Genomic DNA, 19,653 nt, shown 5'->3' with positions numbered 1-19,653 from the left:
TTTTTCCACTCCCTCCTCAATCTCACTTACTTGTGACGTAACGGGGGAACGCAGCCTACGTCATTTCATCCTTGCATCACGAGTCATCTTCTGTGCCAAGTGTACAATATAATTATTTATATACTCAGATTTTTTTTTCTCTTTATATAATTTATTTTGTATTTTCCCCCTCTTGTATATTATTTATTAGAATCTTTTAATATTATGTAGATCTTGATCTAGTTTATTTAGCGTATCTTTAATTTTCTCATTTTAATTAAAACGTGTTATAAAATTGATGACAATATTTTTCAATAATTTTAATTGCATATATATATATATATATATATATATATATATAAAACATTGTTCAAGTTTAATAACAAAAATCTCAAGTGTGGATTTTATCCACAAATCTTTGCTATAAAGCACTTTTTTCCCCTGTATAGAACAATTTGATTCTTAGTCACATTTGCGCTCTATTTGAATATCCAACAGTAATGTAATACTATTTATTTATATAACACCTTTTAAAAGTGCTTTGGAGCATGAATGTGCAAACACATATGCACATAATTAGATATATACATTATAGATCAGTTTTCCCTTCCTCCAGGATTGTCGTCTCTTCCTATAAGCTATTCATTATGGGCAAAGTCGTCTATTTATACTTTGCTCTTTAATAATTGAGAAGAGATGAATCCTTTCGAAGGGTCTATTTTCAAGCCAATGCTGACTGTAAAAACTGAGGTGTTAGCAGAATGAAGACAACTTAATTAAGAAAATGTCTCGACTGAATTTGAAATGTGAAGTAGCCTTGAAAATGTCAAATCTGCCATCATTGTAACAAATAATTAACTTTAAGGCACTATTTAACTTCAGTTCTGTGCAAATTGTTCTTTATTTAATATTATGTGCATAATCTTGTGTTCTACGCAGGATATCTGCAGGGTTTTTAAATCAAATTCAAGTCTTTTTAAGACCTTTTATAAGATATGCACAAATAAAATCAATACCTGAGTGGGATAGGGCAATGTGTTACACTAAACTAAAAAAAAACACAATTTAAAAAAACTTGACAGTTCAAATACGGGTTTCAATTTTGACTAAAACAAGAATAAGAAGAAAATAAACAAACAGTGTACGTGTTTGTAAATGTATATGTATGTACACTCACTGGCCACTTTATTAGGTACACCTTGCTAGTACCGGGTTGGCAAAAGTTTGCGTTCAGAACTGCCTTAATTCTTTGTGGCATAGATTCAACAAGGTATTGGAAACATTCCTCAGAGATTTTGGTCCATATTGACATGATAGCATCACGCAGTTGCTGCAGATTTGTCGGCTGCACATCCATGATGCGAATCTCCCGTTCCACCACATCCCAAAGCTGCTCTATTGGATTGAGATCTGGTGACTGTGGAGGCCATTTGAGTAAAGTGAACTCATTGTCATGTTCAAGAAACCAGTCTGAGATGATTTGAGCTTTGTGACATGGTGCATTATCCTGCTGGAAGTAGCCATCAGAAGATGGGTCCACTGTAGTCATAAAGGGATGGACATGGTCAGCAACAATACTCAGGTAGGCTGTGGCATTTAAACAATGCTCAATTGGTACTAAGGGGCCCAAAGTGTGCCAAGAAAATATCCCCCACACCATTACACCACCACCACCAGCCTGAACCGTTCAGACAAGGCAGGATGGATCCATGCTTTCATGTTCTTTACGCCAAATTATGACCCTACCATCTGAATGTCGATGCAGAAATCGAGACTCATCAGACCAGGCAGCGTTTTTCCAATCTTCTGTTGTCCAATTTGGGTGAACCTGTGCGAATTGTAGCCTCCGTTTCCTGTTCTTAGCTGACAGGAGCGGCACCCGGTGTGGCCCATCTGCTTCAGGGTTCGACGTGTTGTGCGTTCAGAGATGGTATTCTGCATACCTTGGTTGTAACAAGTGGTTATTTGAGTTACTGTTGCCTTTCTATCATCTCTAACCAGTCTGCCCATTCTCCTCTGACCTCTGACATCAACAAGGCATTTTCATCCACACAACAGCCGCTCACTGGATATTTTCTCTTTTTCGGACCATTCTCTGTAAACCCTAGAGATGGTTGCGCGTGAAAAGTTTTTGAAATACTCAGACCAGTCCGTCTGGCACCAAAAACCATTCCATGTTCAAAGTCGCTTAAATCCCCTTTCTTCCCCATTCTGATGCTCGGTTTGAACTTCAGCAAGTCGTCTTCATCACATCTTCATAACATTGAGTTGCTGCCATGTGATTGGCTGAAATAAAGTGGCCGGTGAGTGAGTGTGTATGTATGTATGTATGTATGTATGTATGTATATATATGTATATATATATATATATATATATATATATATATATATATATATATATATATATATATATATATATATATATATATATAGTGCCCTCCAAAAGTATTGGAACAGTAAAGACAAAATTGCTCTGTTGGCTGTGGAGTCAAGACATTTACAAATATGATTAAAAGATGAATATGAGACAAAACTACAGAATGTCACATTTTATTATTGGGTGATTCAACACATAGTTATACCAGCTGTAGGATATCAGAGACCGAATCAGACAAAGTTAAGATTCGATCAGAACATCGAAACATGAGAAGCTGAAATTCCACAGAGGCCCAAGAAAACAGGACGTCGTAAATCAGCTTCCTAGCTACAACTAGTCTGAAGCAAGCAAACTAACCAGCAAGCCTCTTTCACAGAACAGCTTACAACCTTGAGACAAAATAACACTTACTGATAATTCCAATTCAGGAAGGAGACAAGGCAAGTAATCAAGACTGATGGTCAAAAAGATGGCCTGTGATAGAAAATCACGAACTACAGACTCTCTTGGGCAGGTCTCCCCCCATACAAGACAAAGACTTAGACTGGAATTCCTTAGGAGACCTTTTAACCTCTCTCTGGTCGTCACAGAACAGCCCTCTTATTCTCCATAGAACTACACAGAGACAATCTTTTCATATGCACTAAAAATCATCTTAAAAGGATTTATGAGTTATTTCTCTGCATAGAAATAACCTATATTATGTTTGTAACCCACACATTAGATTATCATGTTTTAATCAAATATTATGTATTTTTTTTTAATCACTATTGAATAGCTGAAGGATTCAGATGCGTGTTTGGTATGTATGACAGTATGAGTTTGAAAAATCATGCTTTAAATGTTTCTTCCAATCAATTCTTTGTCAAATGCATCATAGTCTTGTTATAGAAATCATGTTCAAAAGTATACTTTGCAAGAGCCTGTTAAGTTCGGACCTCTGACTGAACAGATGACATGTTGAGTTATTGATTGGGTGAAGGAACAGAGCAACACCCCAAGCAAGGACAGTATCTAATCAGTATCGTCAAGACGTCTGAAAGCAGAGTTTAAAAACTCAGGACACAAATTTTTTTTTTTTCCTCCTCTTCTGCTCTCTTTTGCCACCGCGTTTTGATACTGCTCTTTGAGCGTGCTCTGGCCCACGTGTCAGCTGCTACCACAATGAGAAGAAAAACCACCTAGTCTCGTTACATCCTTTTATTCCTATTCTTTTTATTTTAGCTTCTTTTCTTTCCGTGGAGTTTCGTGTTCTAATGTAAATTTGCTGCAAAGTTCAGCTCCGACTGCACTCGCTTCAAACTTCGACCAGACCAACTCCGCATCTGCAGCCAACGCCAAGACGTCACTTCAAAGACTACTTAACATCCAACCAATCAGCAAACTTGAATTTGAAGATCAAGGTAAATTTAACTTGTCTTCTGGAAAACATGTAAGTATCTTCTGTAGCTTCTGAAGGGCAGTACTAAATGAAAAAATATGATATTTAGGCAAAACAAGAAAAATGTACTCATCTTCATTCTTAATACATGGCTTTTCCTTCTGGAGCAAAGAATTTGTGGGACCTGAAGGATTTTTCTTAAGAGCAGCAGACAGTTTAACTGTTCAGGACAAACAAGGGACTCATGAACAACTATTACTAAACAAAACAAAAAAAAACGCTTTGGATCATTCAGGTAACAACACAGTATTAAGAATTAAGTATGTAAACTTTTAAACGGAGTAATTTTTATAAATTCAACTTATTTTCTCTTGTGGACTATATGTAAACATTTTATGTGAAATATCTTATTCAGGTCGGTACTAAATAAACAATAACATGCATTTTGTATGATCCCTCTTATTTTGGTAAAATAATTAACATTTTGCAGATTCTGAAAGGTGTATGTAAAGTTTTGTCTTCAACTGTATATATATATATAAAAATATATTTATAAGTTTAAAATATTACATTTTTTATGCCCTTCAATTTTATAAAACTTAATTTAAGACTTTATTAATGACCATTATTATAGACTGTCTATAATAAATGTTATGAAGTTACATGAAGTGGTAAGAACTAATTATTTTAATATGAGAAACTCTTCCTGATACCCCAAGACAAGTTATTACAAATCAAAACAAAGCCAACAATATGGTTTCAATATGGTGAACAGCTGCTTGTTTCCACTTAAAAAATATGCACCAAAAAAATAATATTATGACAATTTATAATATATGGTATAATTCTCAAGATCCAAAAAGGGAAAAGGCTACAGTCAATACTGCACACAGACCAGGGCAAGGAAGAGAATTTTGCAACCGCACCATCTGAAATATTTTTGTCTCACTCCTTTTCAGAATCTAAATAGCTCAGGAGTCAGGAAGGTAGCAGATGCTGCGTAAAACCTGACGGGATGGTACAAGTTGCCAAAGAAAGAGCGCAGGGATGACTTCAGAGAGAATAAATTACAGTCAAAGTGTCTTATTTGAGTCATCTGCTGGAGCTTAACTTTCATATCCGAGGAGAGAGTGCTCTGCCCTTGCAGATCTAAGCCTGTTTTGATGGTGGCAGTTTATTAATATCAGGAGCGACATTTGCTGACAGATACATCCTGAATCTAATTTAACACCCACCTGAATAACACAGAGGTACAGGTCAGTGCATTTGCCCTGGTCATTTGATATCAGCCTGGATGAACAGAAACAAAGCAATATTTATATATATATATATATATATATATATATATATAGTAATATTTTTTCCCCTTCATGTCAGACCTCCACTCAAGCAATGGGCAAAAGCAACTAGTTTTATGTGAATATTTCTAAAAATAAATGCATAAAAAAAATAGTGATGTGTTTTTTTTTTTTTTTTTGCTTATAGATTGAAAAATATTGTTAAACATGTTACCCTGGCAATATTAGGCACACCAAAAAATGTTATTTATGCTATGCTAATCTGACCACATGATTAATGTCTTTAATTCCATAAAAAAAAAAAACTAAAATACCCCAAATAATATGAATTTATACATGTACATTTATTGTTCCATCAGACATCACAAATGTCACCACTGTGCACATCTTCATACAGAACACTGAATGAACATAGCCTCTCAAAACAAATGAAGAAAACAGCATTCAAAAACACCTGAAAATGCATTAAATGAAAATAAATTCTGAAACTTAGAAAAGTGATTGTCATAAACAGCAAAACATCAAAAGCACAGCAGCAGGTATTTTCAAAACCCTGCATTGAGAATCAGTGCTTCATTTCCGAACAACACAAAACCTGTATTTCAGTTGGAAAACTTGGAATAAATGTTTCTTCTCATGAAAAGGCCAGAGTGCACTACTGCACACAAGACTAACATAAAGCAAACCTCTTGCATGCATTTGTCACTTGGGCACAAAGCATTTTTATGAACCACTATATCAAAGTCAGCATGGGACTAATGTGAAAATAAAGAAAAATAACAATGGCATTTTAGAGTCTAAAGATGGCAAATAGTGCGATTATGTCAGTAAGCAAACTAAAGTTCACCTGTGGTCAGTAAAATTTGAAAAGTATAGAGCAAAACGGCCTTATTTTTCATGTCAGCTATAGAGATTATAGAGTGCGTTTAAGACATGGTTTTTTACATTTGCATAGAAAAACATCAAACTGCAGGGTTGCTACCCTTATAAATATTGTCAGTCTTTTTCCACTTGATTTGAAATACCAAACAGTAAAACCTCTCTCTCTCTCTCAAATAAAAAAAATTTAAGATATCTATATATTAAGAATTTTCTTTTGGTCTTTCTCCTATTCAAGCACTGATAAAAGCTCAACAATAAATAAAAATTATGAATTACTTTAAAAAAAACAATAAAACGAGCATAATTCATGGACGCGCTCATAAACTGACACTTCTAATGTGTTGTTTGAGGAACTCCTCTGAAATGTCTGCATTTTTTTGCCACACTCGCTTTTTATAATTCTCCAGCCAGTCTCTCTCCCCTTCTTCCCCTGAGAGACTGACGTTACTGCTGAGGTGGCCCAGGTGTTCGACCGAATCACACTTTTCGAGATCAGAGATGAAGGTCTGGAGGCTGACGATGGAAAGAGAGTCTGAACCAGATCGTGTCACCTCTGCTCTTCCCATGTCCACCCACCTGGAGTTCTTATGTGTCTCCACCCACTCTCTGGTATTAGCCATGCCCTCTTTTCCATCCACCCAATCGTTTGGTCTCGGGTAGCCTCCGCAGGCTCCGCCTTCGGTACCTGTGCTGTTGACTGTCTCTGCTCCTACAGGAGGGCTCCGCCCACAGCACGTTTTGATTGGTCCATCCTTTGGTTGGTCCTGCTCTCTCTGGGCATGAATCTCCTCGCTGATTTGCTCCAGGTGGCGCAGGGTGCTGGAGTAGTTTAACTTGGCTTTGGAAATACACTCCTCTAACAGTACAATTTTTGACTTGTGCTCCTGCAAAAACATGTTTTGACCATGTTGAGCTCAGACATTTTAACTGGAAATGAGAATCTTAAAAGGAACAGTTCATCGAAAAATTTAAATGTGTTTAAAAAATTAAATGTTTGTTCCACTAAAAAAGCTGTTTTAGGCAATATAGCCCTAAATCCATATCCTATGGATTCCTTCTATGGTACTTAAAAAATATATATATATTATAATGTTTTAACATTAATTTTAAGACCTCTTAACTTACCTGCACAAATAAAATTAATACCATATCCATTAAAAAAAATCATGAGAAGTTAATTTATATTGAATTAATTGCCACATACAGCTTATTATGCATCCAAAATACCAATAATATCCAGAGAAAAAAGACTTTTTGCATAATGCGTGACTTTTCTATAAGCAAACCCGAAACACACTGAATCTCTTATTTTGAAACCGTTCGTTGAAGCTCGTTCAAAAAGATAAAAGAGGGAGATAAAATGTATACTCGTACAACTATCTTATTTGTAAGTCGCTTTGGATAAAAGCGTCTGCTAAATCTAAAACAGATTATAATATAAATACCATAAAGTAAACAATTCATCAGCAGTAGATCATAGGCAATCGCATGCATGGTATTCATAAATTATGAACTGCTCTGAAACGATTATAGAACGCACTACACACCGTGGTTTTATTTTGAAAGTGAAACTCTCAAATTTATTTAATCCAATCATAGCCCTTTGACGTGTAATCATCACATTAGGAAATATCACAATTTCAGTTTTTCTGTCCCAAATTTAAGATCTCTTAAATGGATTATTAAGATTTTCTTATAATTAAGACATTTTATAGCATTACATTTGATCAAACTGAATTTAAGACTTCTTAAGGACCTGACTTTTGGAGCTTTACACTGTCTGTCCCCATTCATGTTCATTCTATGTAATAAAAATTAATTAAAATTCTGGCAAAAATAAAGTAAAATGGATTTGGAATGACATGAGGGTACGTAAATGATGACAGGATTTTCATGTCTGGTTAAATCATTCCTTTAATTTTAGTAAGTACTTGGTGTGATATCTATGCAAGTGTAATAACATCTCAACATACCTCTAGAATGTCATTGAACTGAGCCTTGAGCTCAAAGTAAGACTTGGACTTGACGATGGATCTCTTGAGTGATTTCTGCAGCTCCTGCACGCGGGCTTCGGCCTCCTGACACAGCTGGGTGACACGCATGTGCTCCCGTTCGCTCTTCATGCGCTCCTCCTCCGCCTCGTTCACCTGCACAGTTTCAAGTCACTTATGACATGCTTAGAGCAATGCTGTGTGTGTGTATGTGCAAAATATATTCAGTGTGGATAAATAAAAACCATAAATTATTTTGAACTGCACATCCTATGGGTCATATGGGGGGGTTAATGGTGCATTAGTTACATGTTTTCCTGTACATAAAAGTCAAACAGCCTTTAGTTTGTGCAGTCTTAAGTGTCAATTTTAATCAAAAGCTGAATAAATAAGCTTTCCATTGATGTATGGTTTGTTAGGATCAGACAATATTTGGCCGAGATAACTATTTGAAAATCTGGATTCTGAGGGTGCAAAAAAAATAAAAATATTGAGAAAATCACCTTTAAAGTTGTCCAAACGAAGTTCTTAGCAATGCATATTACTTATCAAAAATTACGTTTTTATATATTTACGGTAAGAAATTTATTAAATATCTTCATGGAACATGATCTTTACTTAATATCCTAATGATTTTTGGCATAAAAGAAAAATCTATAATTTTGACTCATACAATGTATTTTTGGCTATTGCTACAAATATACCCCAGCGACTTAAGACTGGTTTTGTGCTCCAGGGCCACATATATGTACGAAGTGTTCAGAAGTTTGGGGTCAGTAAGATTTATTTTTTGAAAGAAAATAATTCTTATTTAGAAAGGATACATTAAATTATCAGTACTGTCAAGAGTGACTAAAGACATTTATAATGTTACAAAAGTTTTATATTTCATAAATACTGTTCTTTTGAACACAAAAACACCACAAAAAAAATAAGCAGCACAAGTGTTTTCAACACTGATATTAGAAATATTTCTTAAGCAGAAAATCTGCATATTAGAATGGTTCATTTAGAATCAGTTATTTTAAATTCTACAAATTTTCACAATATTTTTACTGTATTTGAATCAATTAGATACAGTAATCGTGGGCATAAGAGACTTATTAAAAAGAAACAAAAAAAATGTTTAGTAAAATCTGTTGCATGATTTGATCATGTAACAAAGGTTCAAGAAAAAGTTCAAAGTCAGAGACATTTAACTGCTTGATACAACTTGATAAGATATGCAGGAGAGAAGATCGGCATACCTTTGAGGTAGCATGATTCAACATCTCTTGCCAGGTTGGATCCAGCGTCTTGACTGCACTGAGGCCCTGTTCAGCTACGTGGACCATCTCTCGAGCAGCCGAGTGCATGGACACAGCTCTCTCAAACCTGAGTGCGGCTTTCTGGGTCTCCTGCTGGGCCTAAAATGGGTGAAACCAATCATAATGCATTTAAGAGGCAGTAGGATTTCATTAGGTGAAGTTTGTGATAGTAGCCTTTGAAAAACAGGTAAAAAATACAATATTTCCACAACTAAATAATGATTAGAATTGTGCATATTATTTATAACTGTTTTCTCAATACTAAAAGTAAGGATACTTGTTCTTCCACCTCTTTTGCTTTTCTTCGTGCCTCATAGTACGGCCTGGCCTTCTCAATGCAGGACCCCAGTTCTGAACTTTTCGCCTTGAGTTTAAGCACAGATTCACTCATTATCCTCCTATGGCTGGACCGAGCCTCCTGACAACACAAACAGAACGTTTTTACACAAATTGCACATACCATTCCCAACAAATTAATAATAAAATAGAGTGTGTGCATAAAGCAAGATAGTGTTAAGAGAGAGAATCATATAAGCCTTAACTGCATTATATGGGGTGGTGGTAAGGTTATTATAGTTAACTAAAACTAGCTTAGTTTATCTTGCTAAAACTAAAGTCAAAATACAAACTAATAAACATTATAGAGACATATTGAAAACATAACTAAATACATTACAACAAATAATCCATTAAAATTACTTCAAACTTTAAACTTGGAATGCAAAATATAAAAACAAAAACTAATTCAACATATTTAATAAAAACTATTATAATATCTTACGATACTAAAATAACACTGGATGTGGTTGACACTGGAGTTGGGCTGGTTTGCAGGTTTGATCCAAAGTACAGTCTACCTAAAACCTGAGATTAGTCCTGTACATTACATTGAGCGTCCATTAAATAAGCCATATTAATTAGTATATATTTTGGAAAAAAAAAAAATTCCAAAAGCACTCTGAACTTTCACATACTTGCAGTTCCAGTTCCATCTTGTTGATCTCCTCACTGGCCTCATTCAGACGCTCCAGTTCCTCCTAGAAACAGAAACAGATACAGCAGGTCATAGTTGCCTAATGTAATGTAATATGATCTTGACCGCTAACTTAAGGTTGCAGGTTCAATCCAAAATAAGGGTGACCCAGAAACTGAAGAGTAACTGAGATTATAAAAAAATCCATGAAAAAGGAATCTTCTTTGGTGAATCTTCATCATAACTAACATTATTATTATAATATTATATAATATTATTGCCGAAAGTGCATAGGTTCAGAATTTAGGCAAAGGGTGGTGACTTAAAAGATATTTTAGTATTGTCAAAGAATATAAAATAATTAATGATTCTGATGACATAATAAATGAAAAAAGTAATAGATAAAACATGTAAAGAATAAACATTTATAGTGCACATTACAAATACTTAGAAAAGCCAATGTTGATAAACATACATGTTGGTGAACTACACAACTGTTAAGCATTCTAAAATATTTGTTAATCATTTATTAATTAGGTATTTACCAGATATTTAATAGTGTTCTACGGGGCGGGGGCTTGTTTTGTTTTTTAATATCAAAATCGTTTAAAATATCAACACGGTGTTGTGTGAGATCTTACTAAAACGTGTTGACTGAGTTTCAGTTTACCTGGATTCTTGGATCTAATTCCTCCTCAGTCAGTTTTTCATGTAGTGAGTTTTCATCTTGACTTTTAGGTCTCTCTGAGTCTTTACCCTCCATCTCTGTCTCCTCGGATTCCCCATCAGCTTCTCTGCTATCATCGGTCACCTCCTCCGGCTGATTTCCTCCTCTCTCCTCCGCTGAAGGTGCTCCTGAACCCGCAGGACTTTCACGCAAAACCGCCGGATCCATTTACAGGCCTCTTCGTATTTCCCAGATCAAATGTTGAAGATTAACAAGGCGAAAACTGTCAGATCGGAAGCGAAACAGAGAAGTAACCTAACTTGTCTATATTTTAAACGTCTTTCCCTTCATTACTTTCTGTGGTAGTTTGTTAGCTTGCTCGCTACTGCAAATGACTAACTGTTATCAGCAAATAAATAAACCGGTTTGGTGAGTTTAAAAGTGCCATGAAACGTAAACTGAATAGTATGAAGATTACATGACAAATAATAGCCAAAAATCCGTTAATGTGCTTCAAATTCACCCCATGGCTAACATCGCACTCCCTCCGCCCGGAATGTGATACACGAGTGAGGTAAATAGAAAACGCGAAACCAAACCCTTTAGGACTTTCTGAGCTACCGTAGTTGACGTTGTGTAACGTAATAGCGTGGGAGCCTTTAGTGACACTCGTTTGTGTGGCTAATAATAATAATAATAGGTTAATTTCATACACAAGTAGCCTATTTCTAAACTATGTTTTAGGGTATTTAGAGTTGAATTTCTCTGCTTATTGACTCTCTTAATTTCATTGCTAAACATCTAGATATACAATTTTATTAGTAAAAATTTAAAATTGCTGCCTTATTTTTTAATTTCTCTTTCCTAGCCCCTCTGTATTAGTATGTTTTCATTATTTGGATGTCTTTGTATATGTTAAGTATGTATGTTGTGTGTTTAGCACTGAATTGATATTATTATTATTGTAAATACTTTAGTTTTTCCTCATTTGAAAGTCTGCTAATTGTAAATAATTATAATAATAACGAAGGTTCATTTATTATAAATTGCTTGTGTTTTGTTGAATACATCTAAATGATGTGAATAATCACAATTGTTTTGATAGTGTATTATTTTTATTATCATTATTTTAAAAAAAATCAAGAAATGAGTGATCAAATTTGGCAAAAAAATATATATTCCTCTTCAAAATATCCCAGTATAGAAGTAAAACACAAAACATAATCAAGTGCCAAATGATTTTTACTAACATATTCTAAACACTATGCCACGAACCATACACAATTGAATAAAGACAGTACACAGAAGTGAATCAAAATTCTACATTTATAGGCACAGTATTAAAAAATAAGTAACATATTTACTCTCATTTTTAGCTCCTGAACAACTATACTTTATGTGAAAAACATGTATAGCTGGTCAGCATAAGATTTAGGTTTTATCTCTCAGCTTAATGATGCATCTTACGTGACAAAGTTCTCTAATAAATCCTAGTTAACTTTATACCGACAAATAATGAAACCTGAGGCAAAAATCTGAGTGATCAATTAATGGTATTATCTTTGGTATCATTCTGTAACCACTACTAGAGGTTTTTCCATCATAAAGCAGCACAATGGAATTTTAAGACATTTACTCTCTGGGAAGGGAATGATGGTAACAGATAATATGCAATATCATTTTCATATGCTTTGCACCTTAAAAGAAATTCCTGTGATTTAGGCACAGCCCACCTCAACTCCAGCTCGGATCATACTGACTCCAACCAGGAGGTGGGGCTAAATAGACCCTCTTTCCACGTAAAAGGAAACTAACTACACCTCTATACCCTGCTCGTGGGACTCCTGACTTCAGGTCATCCATCACACCAAGACTGCGTGCCAATGTTTTAAAACTGTCAGGACTGGAATACTGCACCCGAAATGGACCAGACCCAGACAGTTTCCCACTTTTCAAGTCCTCCACGGTGGCAACCGGAGCACCATAAACCTCCTTCACAAAGCTCTCATCATATTTCTTCTTTTCTAAATAAGAAAGGTCCATTTTTGTAAAAGGCACAAATTCGGAATTCAGCTTAATAAAGCGGAGGTACTTGTCGTAAAACTGCCCCAAACTCACACCCTTCCGACCGAACGTTAAAGTTCTGGAAATTTCTGGTCTGATGCAGGACCTGTCTCTGCGCTGATCGGGGTGGCGCATCCAGTCATCCCAAAACGAGGCTGGCCACTTTGGCTCAAGCTCTGCCCAGAGGTCCTTTGTGAGCATCCAGCCCAAGCCTGGGAAAAAATCTGTCCTGTACAACAGGCTCGCTTTTCCAGGGTCCACAAATCCTTCCCTGCCATTGTCATTCCAGGCAGACACGCACCACAGAGTCGGGTCCGATTTTAAAATTGGATGAAGTGCTCTGAAGTACTCAAAAAAATCAGGGGCCACCTGGTGAAAGAGATCAAACATACCATCAACAAAATAAAATTCCAATAAAAATTTGTGACATCTTTAAATGAATAATTCACTCAAAATCAAATCAATCTCTCTGTCTATCTATCATTTTTACTTTTTTATTGTCCATTTTATGTCTTAATCATCTGTTAGATACATATATAATACACACATAAAACTATTGTTTTTTAATATAGCACGATGATGATCATAGGAAGCATTTTTACTTTTCTTTGTATGGAAAATAGAAAACAGTTTTAAATCATATTTAATAATCATAATCATATTTTTCATATTGTACATATGTATCATTTGAATTTTGGATTAACTTTTTAATTTTTTTTAAATAATTTGTTTTTGTCTTTTAAGTTTCCTTTATTTACTTTTTATTGGTAATTTTATTTCTTAATCTGCTATGATTATTTTAACTCCTTTTTTATACAAAGCACAAAATGCATAAGATATATATATATATATATATATATATATATATATATATATATATATATATATATATATATATATATATATATATATATATATATACATATATATATACACACACACACACACAGAGACAGACAGATAGAATACACACATATACACCCATGAAAGTATTATTTTTTCATGGAGATGGTCATAGGAAACATTTTATGATACTTTGTATGGAAAAGAAAATAGAAAATAGTCTTAAAAATTTCTCCTTGTGTATCATATTTGAATTTTGGATTAACTTAACTTATTAAATCTTTTAATGACAGAGTTTATACAAACAACATGAATTTAAAAAAGTTACCTCCAAATCGTCCTCCACTACAACAACCGAGGAGTATGAAAAGGTGTTGAAAACCTGGTTGAGTGCCCACCGATAATGCCGGGAGATTTTGTAGTAACCTTGGAACTTCTTGTGCTGTGGAGGTACTGAGATATCAGAGAGATCAGGCTGTTTGATATGGGTCAGCTGACTGCCATATGAGGCGATCTCGTCAGATGTTTCTGCGTGTCCACAGTCCTGGCTCACTATGATTGGATAAAGTTCAGCCGACGGTCGGTGCTCGATGAGTTTGTCAAGGCAGCGTTTCACAGTCACACGATTACAGGCAATGACCAAAATAGGGATGACCGCCAGAGCTGAATGTTCGGCTTGTGATTTTGGCTTAGCAGCTGTCACACCACCTTTGTTCTCCCAAACCGCCCAATGGCTCTGGATTTGCAATAGGATCTTCTTCTGCGATTCAAGTTCAGCTTCAAATGCATTAGCTACATGCATCACCTCGTTCATAATATTTCCAAACTGGCTTCCTCCGGCTCTGTCTCCCGTGTTACCAGGTTCATCCGGGCTGTCAAGAGCCCCTTGAGTAGGAGGGCGTTTCATGAGAACAAAAATAAGAATGACGTTCCAGGCTACAAATATGAAAGCACCACAAATGATAAGAGGACTTTTCTTGCGTAGCATGGCCTGATGTGTGATAGGACAGAGGGTTCAGGAAGGAAGAAATGGACATGAAGTGGGCTTGTAGGACAGCAAGGTTTGATGGAAGGATGAGTGAGAAAAGTTGTGTGGATTTTTGAATATATTTTTCACATGCTTTGCATGATATTTTTCAGTCAGCATTCACAATAGTAGAAGCAATATGTAACATTAAATCGACGGAAGGTGAAAATAAGACATTCCAGGTTTCAGGATTCTGATATAGACATTTCTGTCCAAAGTAGCACAGTGAATTTCAGCAGAGCCTGTAAAATAAGCAAGATTACCAGATATTAAGCAGAGAAAAAGCTCACATATATGTAGCCAACAGTCCTGATTTAAAATTAAATTCATGTTTTACAATCAAACAGCTGAGAAGGCTTCAATGTTTATCACATTTGAATCACATTACCATTCAAAATTATAAGATTAGACTGGAAAACAAATCCACTTCTTTTGCATTTAACTGGTAGTGCACGATTTGAGTGGATTTGAACTGTTTAATTTCTACTGCAAAACACCTGTTGAAATGCACTTAATTTAGACATGAATCATATCTTGTATACAGTATAGCATAGTTTTTATTTACAACATTGTATGTTATCATTTTCCACAATTTTTTTTTACTGAAAAGTATTGCTTGAGATAGTATTGCAGTTGTTATTCATTTCCATTTTAAAGTTTTTAGAACTTGGTTGTGTATTCTTATTTTATTAGAATTTCTTTGTGTGTCCATATAGTTTTTAATCATTTATTTCAGTTTTAGTGAATCAAGTTCAACTAAAAGAATATGAGAACTGTTGCCTTGGCAAATGGTGAAAATAAAATACTTAAAAAAATCCAGCTAACGTTTATTTTGTCAAGCAACATTTTTTTATGGTTTTAATCTTATTAACTATAATAACACTGGTACAGAGGAAATGTCCCTAAACTGACATCGTCCCTTATTTTCCTCTGATGAAGTTGACAGCCCTACAAAAAAATATCTCCCTGAGAATCTTTTCAGTTTTTATTCAAAAAGAAAAACGCATTGAGTATGATAATCCATGCATTATATGATTTAGTATGATATCAGACACTTTGTACACCATATTTAATAATCTCATAATAATTGAGAGACTACATCAAAAAATAGTTATTTAAAAAAAATTAGATCTATGAAAAGACATTTCGATTTGCTACAGGATCAAAAAAAAAAAATTAATTAAATGCATTTGTCAACTACGCTATGAGAATGTAAGATCATTTTCAAAATGCAATAACATGTTAGTTTTATAAGTCAGAAATGGACCTTCCCACTGTATTGTCGAGCAAATATGGAAACGCAGACTCTTCCGTCGATCAATAATCTCACCTGTAGCTCTTCCAGCCCTCTCTCAGCCACAACTGTTCAACAGTAAGAGACTAAACCGGTCTGTTCATCGCATTCGAGAGCTGAGTTTCAACAAAACTAGGATGTGTGAAAAATACCAACATATCTGCACTCATACTCTGACATGTTTCCCGTCTTCTTTAGTCTGCCAATATATTCATACTTCCTTCGCTTTGAAGATTATGTCCCATTTCAACTAATCCAAGTCATTTATTTGAATATGATGTGGAATAGACGCTGATAATCCTTAATTGAGAGCACAGTAAACTTCCTGTCTACGCGTGTATACCCTTCAATCTTCGCTCAAGAATGCCAGAGTACTTGACTTCCGGGTGGCGTCATTTTTAGGAAGTCCCGCCCCCTCCAGTCACTTATAAGGAGCTGTGTTTACCTTAACGAGGAGATACGTGTACATGAAACGCGTTTATTTGTGTTCATGGCAGGTGAAAGGTTAGAGGTAGGGGTTCGACCTCTGGATATATGGGGCTGTTAGGCCTCAGGGTCTGTTACAGAGGAGAAAACAGGTGTCCTCCTCAATTAGAAAAACATAAATTGTACCTTATGAACTTCTCTAAATCATAAAATTATCCCACGGTCATTGTATGTCTGGGTATCACCTGTAATTTAGAGTTTTCTAAGCCTGGAGAAGTCATGCTAATTAAACCAGCTCCCCTGTTAAACTGCAATCAAATCTTAGTATTCAAGATTTTTGTAGGATTGATTCATTCCTGACATGCAAATAGAAATCCAATATAGATAGATAGTGTAATAAAAAAGTCATGCAAATTAATAGAGCCAGATTGGGCTCTGCTTCAAGTTTTGTTTCTTGATTCCTGACACCAAAAAAACACATTTAATTAAGCATTATTATGAAAACAAGCATTGCAGCATCAGTTTCCTGTTAACAACATTCTTGTTCGTATTTTTAAGTAGGCTATTTTAAAAAGTTGCCAGATTATGGTCAGCAGTTTGGTTATATAGTAGTAATAATAGTTTCATTTTCCACGAAGGGAAAATTACAGTGGCGATAACAGTGTATCAAGTATAAAGTGTATAAAACAATACAATAAATTCCATAAAGCTGAAGTGAACAAAACAGCAGATGAGAGAACATAATCTATCTATCTATGAAAGTGCATTTGTGTGAAGTGCATTGTCTTCAGACTTCAGCGGAAGACTCATTCCCCAGGTTCAGCTCCTTCCAGTGTCTTAGGTTGATCCTCATGATGTTCAGAAGTACATATGATACATCCGCTCAATTTATCACACTAGAAAAAAGAAAAGGAAATATTGTTTTATTCTAATATAGCCTATGGTGCATGCCATTAGCAGTATGTTCCAATTTCTGACTCTTAAAACACAAAGGTTGCTATAATTGCTGTACTTTTATACAAGAAAATCCTCCTTTATTGTCATCATTCATTACCTGGGAATTTATATAAAAGTTAGAAATTAACTACATATTTGTGTATTAGTGTGGCTGTATAAAACAAAAATGGATTTAATTGAAATAAAATATTTGGGAGTCTGTCTGTACTTAAATTTGGATTAAAAAAAAAGTGGTAGGATAACCCCCCCCCCAAAAAAAAAAAAAAAACAGGTTTGACTTCTTGTGACCTTTTAAAACCACATTGGCGACAATTTACATTCGGATGAAGCTGGTTCCAGCCTATTCCAAGTTGCTTCTGCACACTGTCTGACACAGCGCTTGTGAAATATATCAGTTTATTCCTTAAAATCCACAATTAGCCAAAAGAAAACAACGGGTTTACATTACTGTAGTTTAGTGTGCTCTTCTTCTGAGCGCAAACTACACAAATACAACAACTCCATGGATAATCTGAGTTCAGTTTTCGTAAATACGTACGGAGCCCCTTAGAGCTCATGGTGGTGGAAAGATTTCGGGGTGGGTGAAAAAAATTCGGGGTGGGAGGAAAAAATATTTTTCAAATCTTTTGCGTTCTCTCGCAAAACTTTGCGTTCTCTCGAATCCCCAAAGAGAGCGAAAAGAAGATTTGACCGAGTCTCCACATGTCACTGCCGCAGGAGGCCGCTTCTTGTTCGCCTGTTTCCTGGCGAGGATATTCCCCTGACAGCGCTGAAGCGGAGGGCGTCGAAGCCATCGCAGACTTTCTTTTGGGACTCTTGTGTTACTTTTAAATGCAGTCCTTACGATTAACGCCGACTAAAATTACTCTTTGGTGGGTTGTGCGACCCCAGAGCCCGATTTAGACTGAATGGCTCAGTTTACTCAGCGTTATGTGGAGTCCCGCTATAAGACTTGCGTCAGATCGAGGGGTGTTGGTAGTCAACAACCTGCATGTGGGCAAAATCGTGTAGCTACTTCACATGTCCCCGTCGTGTTCACAGTGTGCGAATTGAAGTTATTTTCAAGTGGATACTACTTTTAATTTTAAGGCACTTGCATGAAATCAGGAAAAGTGTGGAAATCATGAAAAAGGAGGAACCCAATTTAAGGACGTATCGCTAGCACTAACCCCCGGTTTCACAGACAAGGCTTAAACCTAGTCCCAGACTAAAATGTAAATCTGAGGTGTTTCAACTGAAAGAAACTTGCACTGACTGATCTTAAATTATACCAGTGCCTTTGTTTTGTCTCAAAAAGCACACCAGTAATGTTTTTTTCTAAGGACATTTATAAAAATTACTTAAAATGTCCTAATTGAACTTTGACCTAATCCTGGTTTAGTCTAAGCCCTGTCTGTGAAACCGGGCCTATAAATCAAGCGCCAAACAACTTTGCGACATTTTAAACTAACACGGTTTTATAATGTGAAATGCACATTTAAAGTCATAACATTATTGACAATTTGTCAATGGTCCGGTTCCATAATCGCTCTGTTGCTGGCTGTCAGATGAGAACTCGATTTCTGCGAGTCAATTTCCTTTTTCTAGAGCATTGTGTCTTTTTGTGACTTTTTGTGTGTGTGTGTCTTTTATTTAGAAAAACAAATGTAGAAATTTGAGCGAAGATTTTATAAATAAAAATCTCCTGATTTAGCATTAAAAATAAATAAAATATAATTAGTATATAAAACAAATTGTAAAAAAAAAAATAATTAAAAAGAGCAAAAACATAGCCTCTAACCTAAACGTGCACATATGATCTTGACAGGCTGACAGATACTAGCTGTATAAATAAACATGTGCCTTTGCACAGTTATGAGGACATAATGTCCCAAATATTGAACTGAACATATGCTATATTTTGGATAAGCTGCATCTCCCTGTGACCCTGTAGAGGATAAAGCGGTGGATTGAGGAGAACTGGACAATTAGGCCTGCATTTAAAAGAATACGGAATACTTCAAGAGTCTAAACTGTAACTTTTAAATGTCTGCACTGTACAGAATGTACACTGGAGGGCATTTGAGCTCTCTTTTTGCTGGACCTAGTCTGTAGGCAATAGTGATGAAAAAGGACTGCATAATGACTGGATAGGGGAACTGACAATTTGGCAGAACCAGCCTGACACATGGACCAAACATTGTGCTA

The 19,653-nt window shown here is 35.4% G+C and overlaps 2 protein-coding genes across 2 annotated transcripts; both read right to left on the bottom strand.

Annotated features, from left to right (window-relative positions):
- Positions 1–5,220: 5,220 nt before the first annotated feature.
- LOC306853847 (SH3 domain-binding protein 5-like) lies at positions 5,221–11,456 on the bottom strand. The gene is made up of 7 exons (XM_079391498.1): positions 11,379–11,456; positions 10,859–11,138; positions 10,190–10,252; positions 9,505–9,633; positions 9,156–9,314; positions 7,891–8,064; positions 5,221–6,801 (listed from the first exon to the last, which is right to left on the bottom strand). The coding sequence occupies exons 2-7, from the start codon at positions 11,081–11,083 to the stop codon at positions 6,235–6,237; spliced, it is 1,317 nt and encodes a 438-aa protein (XP_079247624.1). The 5' UTR covers positions 11,084–11,138; positions 11,379–11,456; the 3' UTR covers positions 5,221–6,234.
- Positions 11,457–11,955: 499 nt separating this feature from the next.
- LOC306854211 (alpha-1,3-mannosyl-glycoprotein 2-beta-N-acetylglucosaminyltransferase-like) lies at positions 11,956–16,456 on the bottom strand. Its single transcript, XM_079392042.1, has 3 exons — positions 16,120–16,456; positions 14,091–15,031; positions 11,956–13,288 (listed from the first exon to the last, which is right to left on the bottom strand). The coding sequence occupies exons 2-3, from the start codon at positions 14,748–14,750 to the stop codon at positions 12,590–12,592; spliced, it is 1,359 nt and encodes a 452-aa protein (XP_079248168.1). The 5' UTR covers positions 14,751–15,031; positions 16,120–16,456; the 3' UTR covers positions 11,956–12,589.
- Between the last annotated feature and the right edge of the window lie 3,197 nt (positions 16,457–19,653).

The sequence above is a fragment of the Barbus barbus genome, assembly GCF_936440315.1.
Source record: "Barbus barbus genome assembly, chromosome: 34".
In the NCBI taxonomy this organism is placed as follows: domain Eukaryota; kingdom Metazoa; phylum Chordata; class Actinopteri; order Cypriniformes; family Cyprinidae; genus Barbus; species Barbus barbus.
This window is presented reverse-complemented; position numbering and strand designations above follow the sequence as displayed.

Excerpts from the sequence above, each read along its gene's own strand:
- LOC306854211 (XM_079392042.1), bottom strand. The coding sequence starts at position 14,750 with ATGCTACGCAAGAAAAGTCCTCTTATCATTTGTGGTGCTTTCATATTT. Across the intron at positions 13,289-14,090 it reads TAGTGGAGGACGATTTGGAG|GTGGCCCCTGATTTTTTTGA; the intron begins GTAACTTTTTTA and ends CTCTTTCACCAG.
- LOC306853847 (XM_079391498.1), bottom strand. The coding sequence starts at position 11,083 with ATGGATCCGGCGGTTTTGCGTGAAAGTCCTGCGGGTTCAGGAGCACCT. Across the intron at positions 10,253-10,858 it reads AATTAGATCCAAGAATCCAG|GAGGAACTGGAGCGTCTGAA; the intron begins GTAAACTGAAAC and ends TTCTGTTTCTAG. Across the intron at positions 8,065-9,155 it reads TGAATCATGCTACCTCAAAG|GTGAACGAGGCGGAGGAGGA; the intron begins GTATGCCGATCT and ends GAAACTGTGCAG.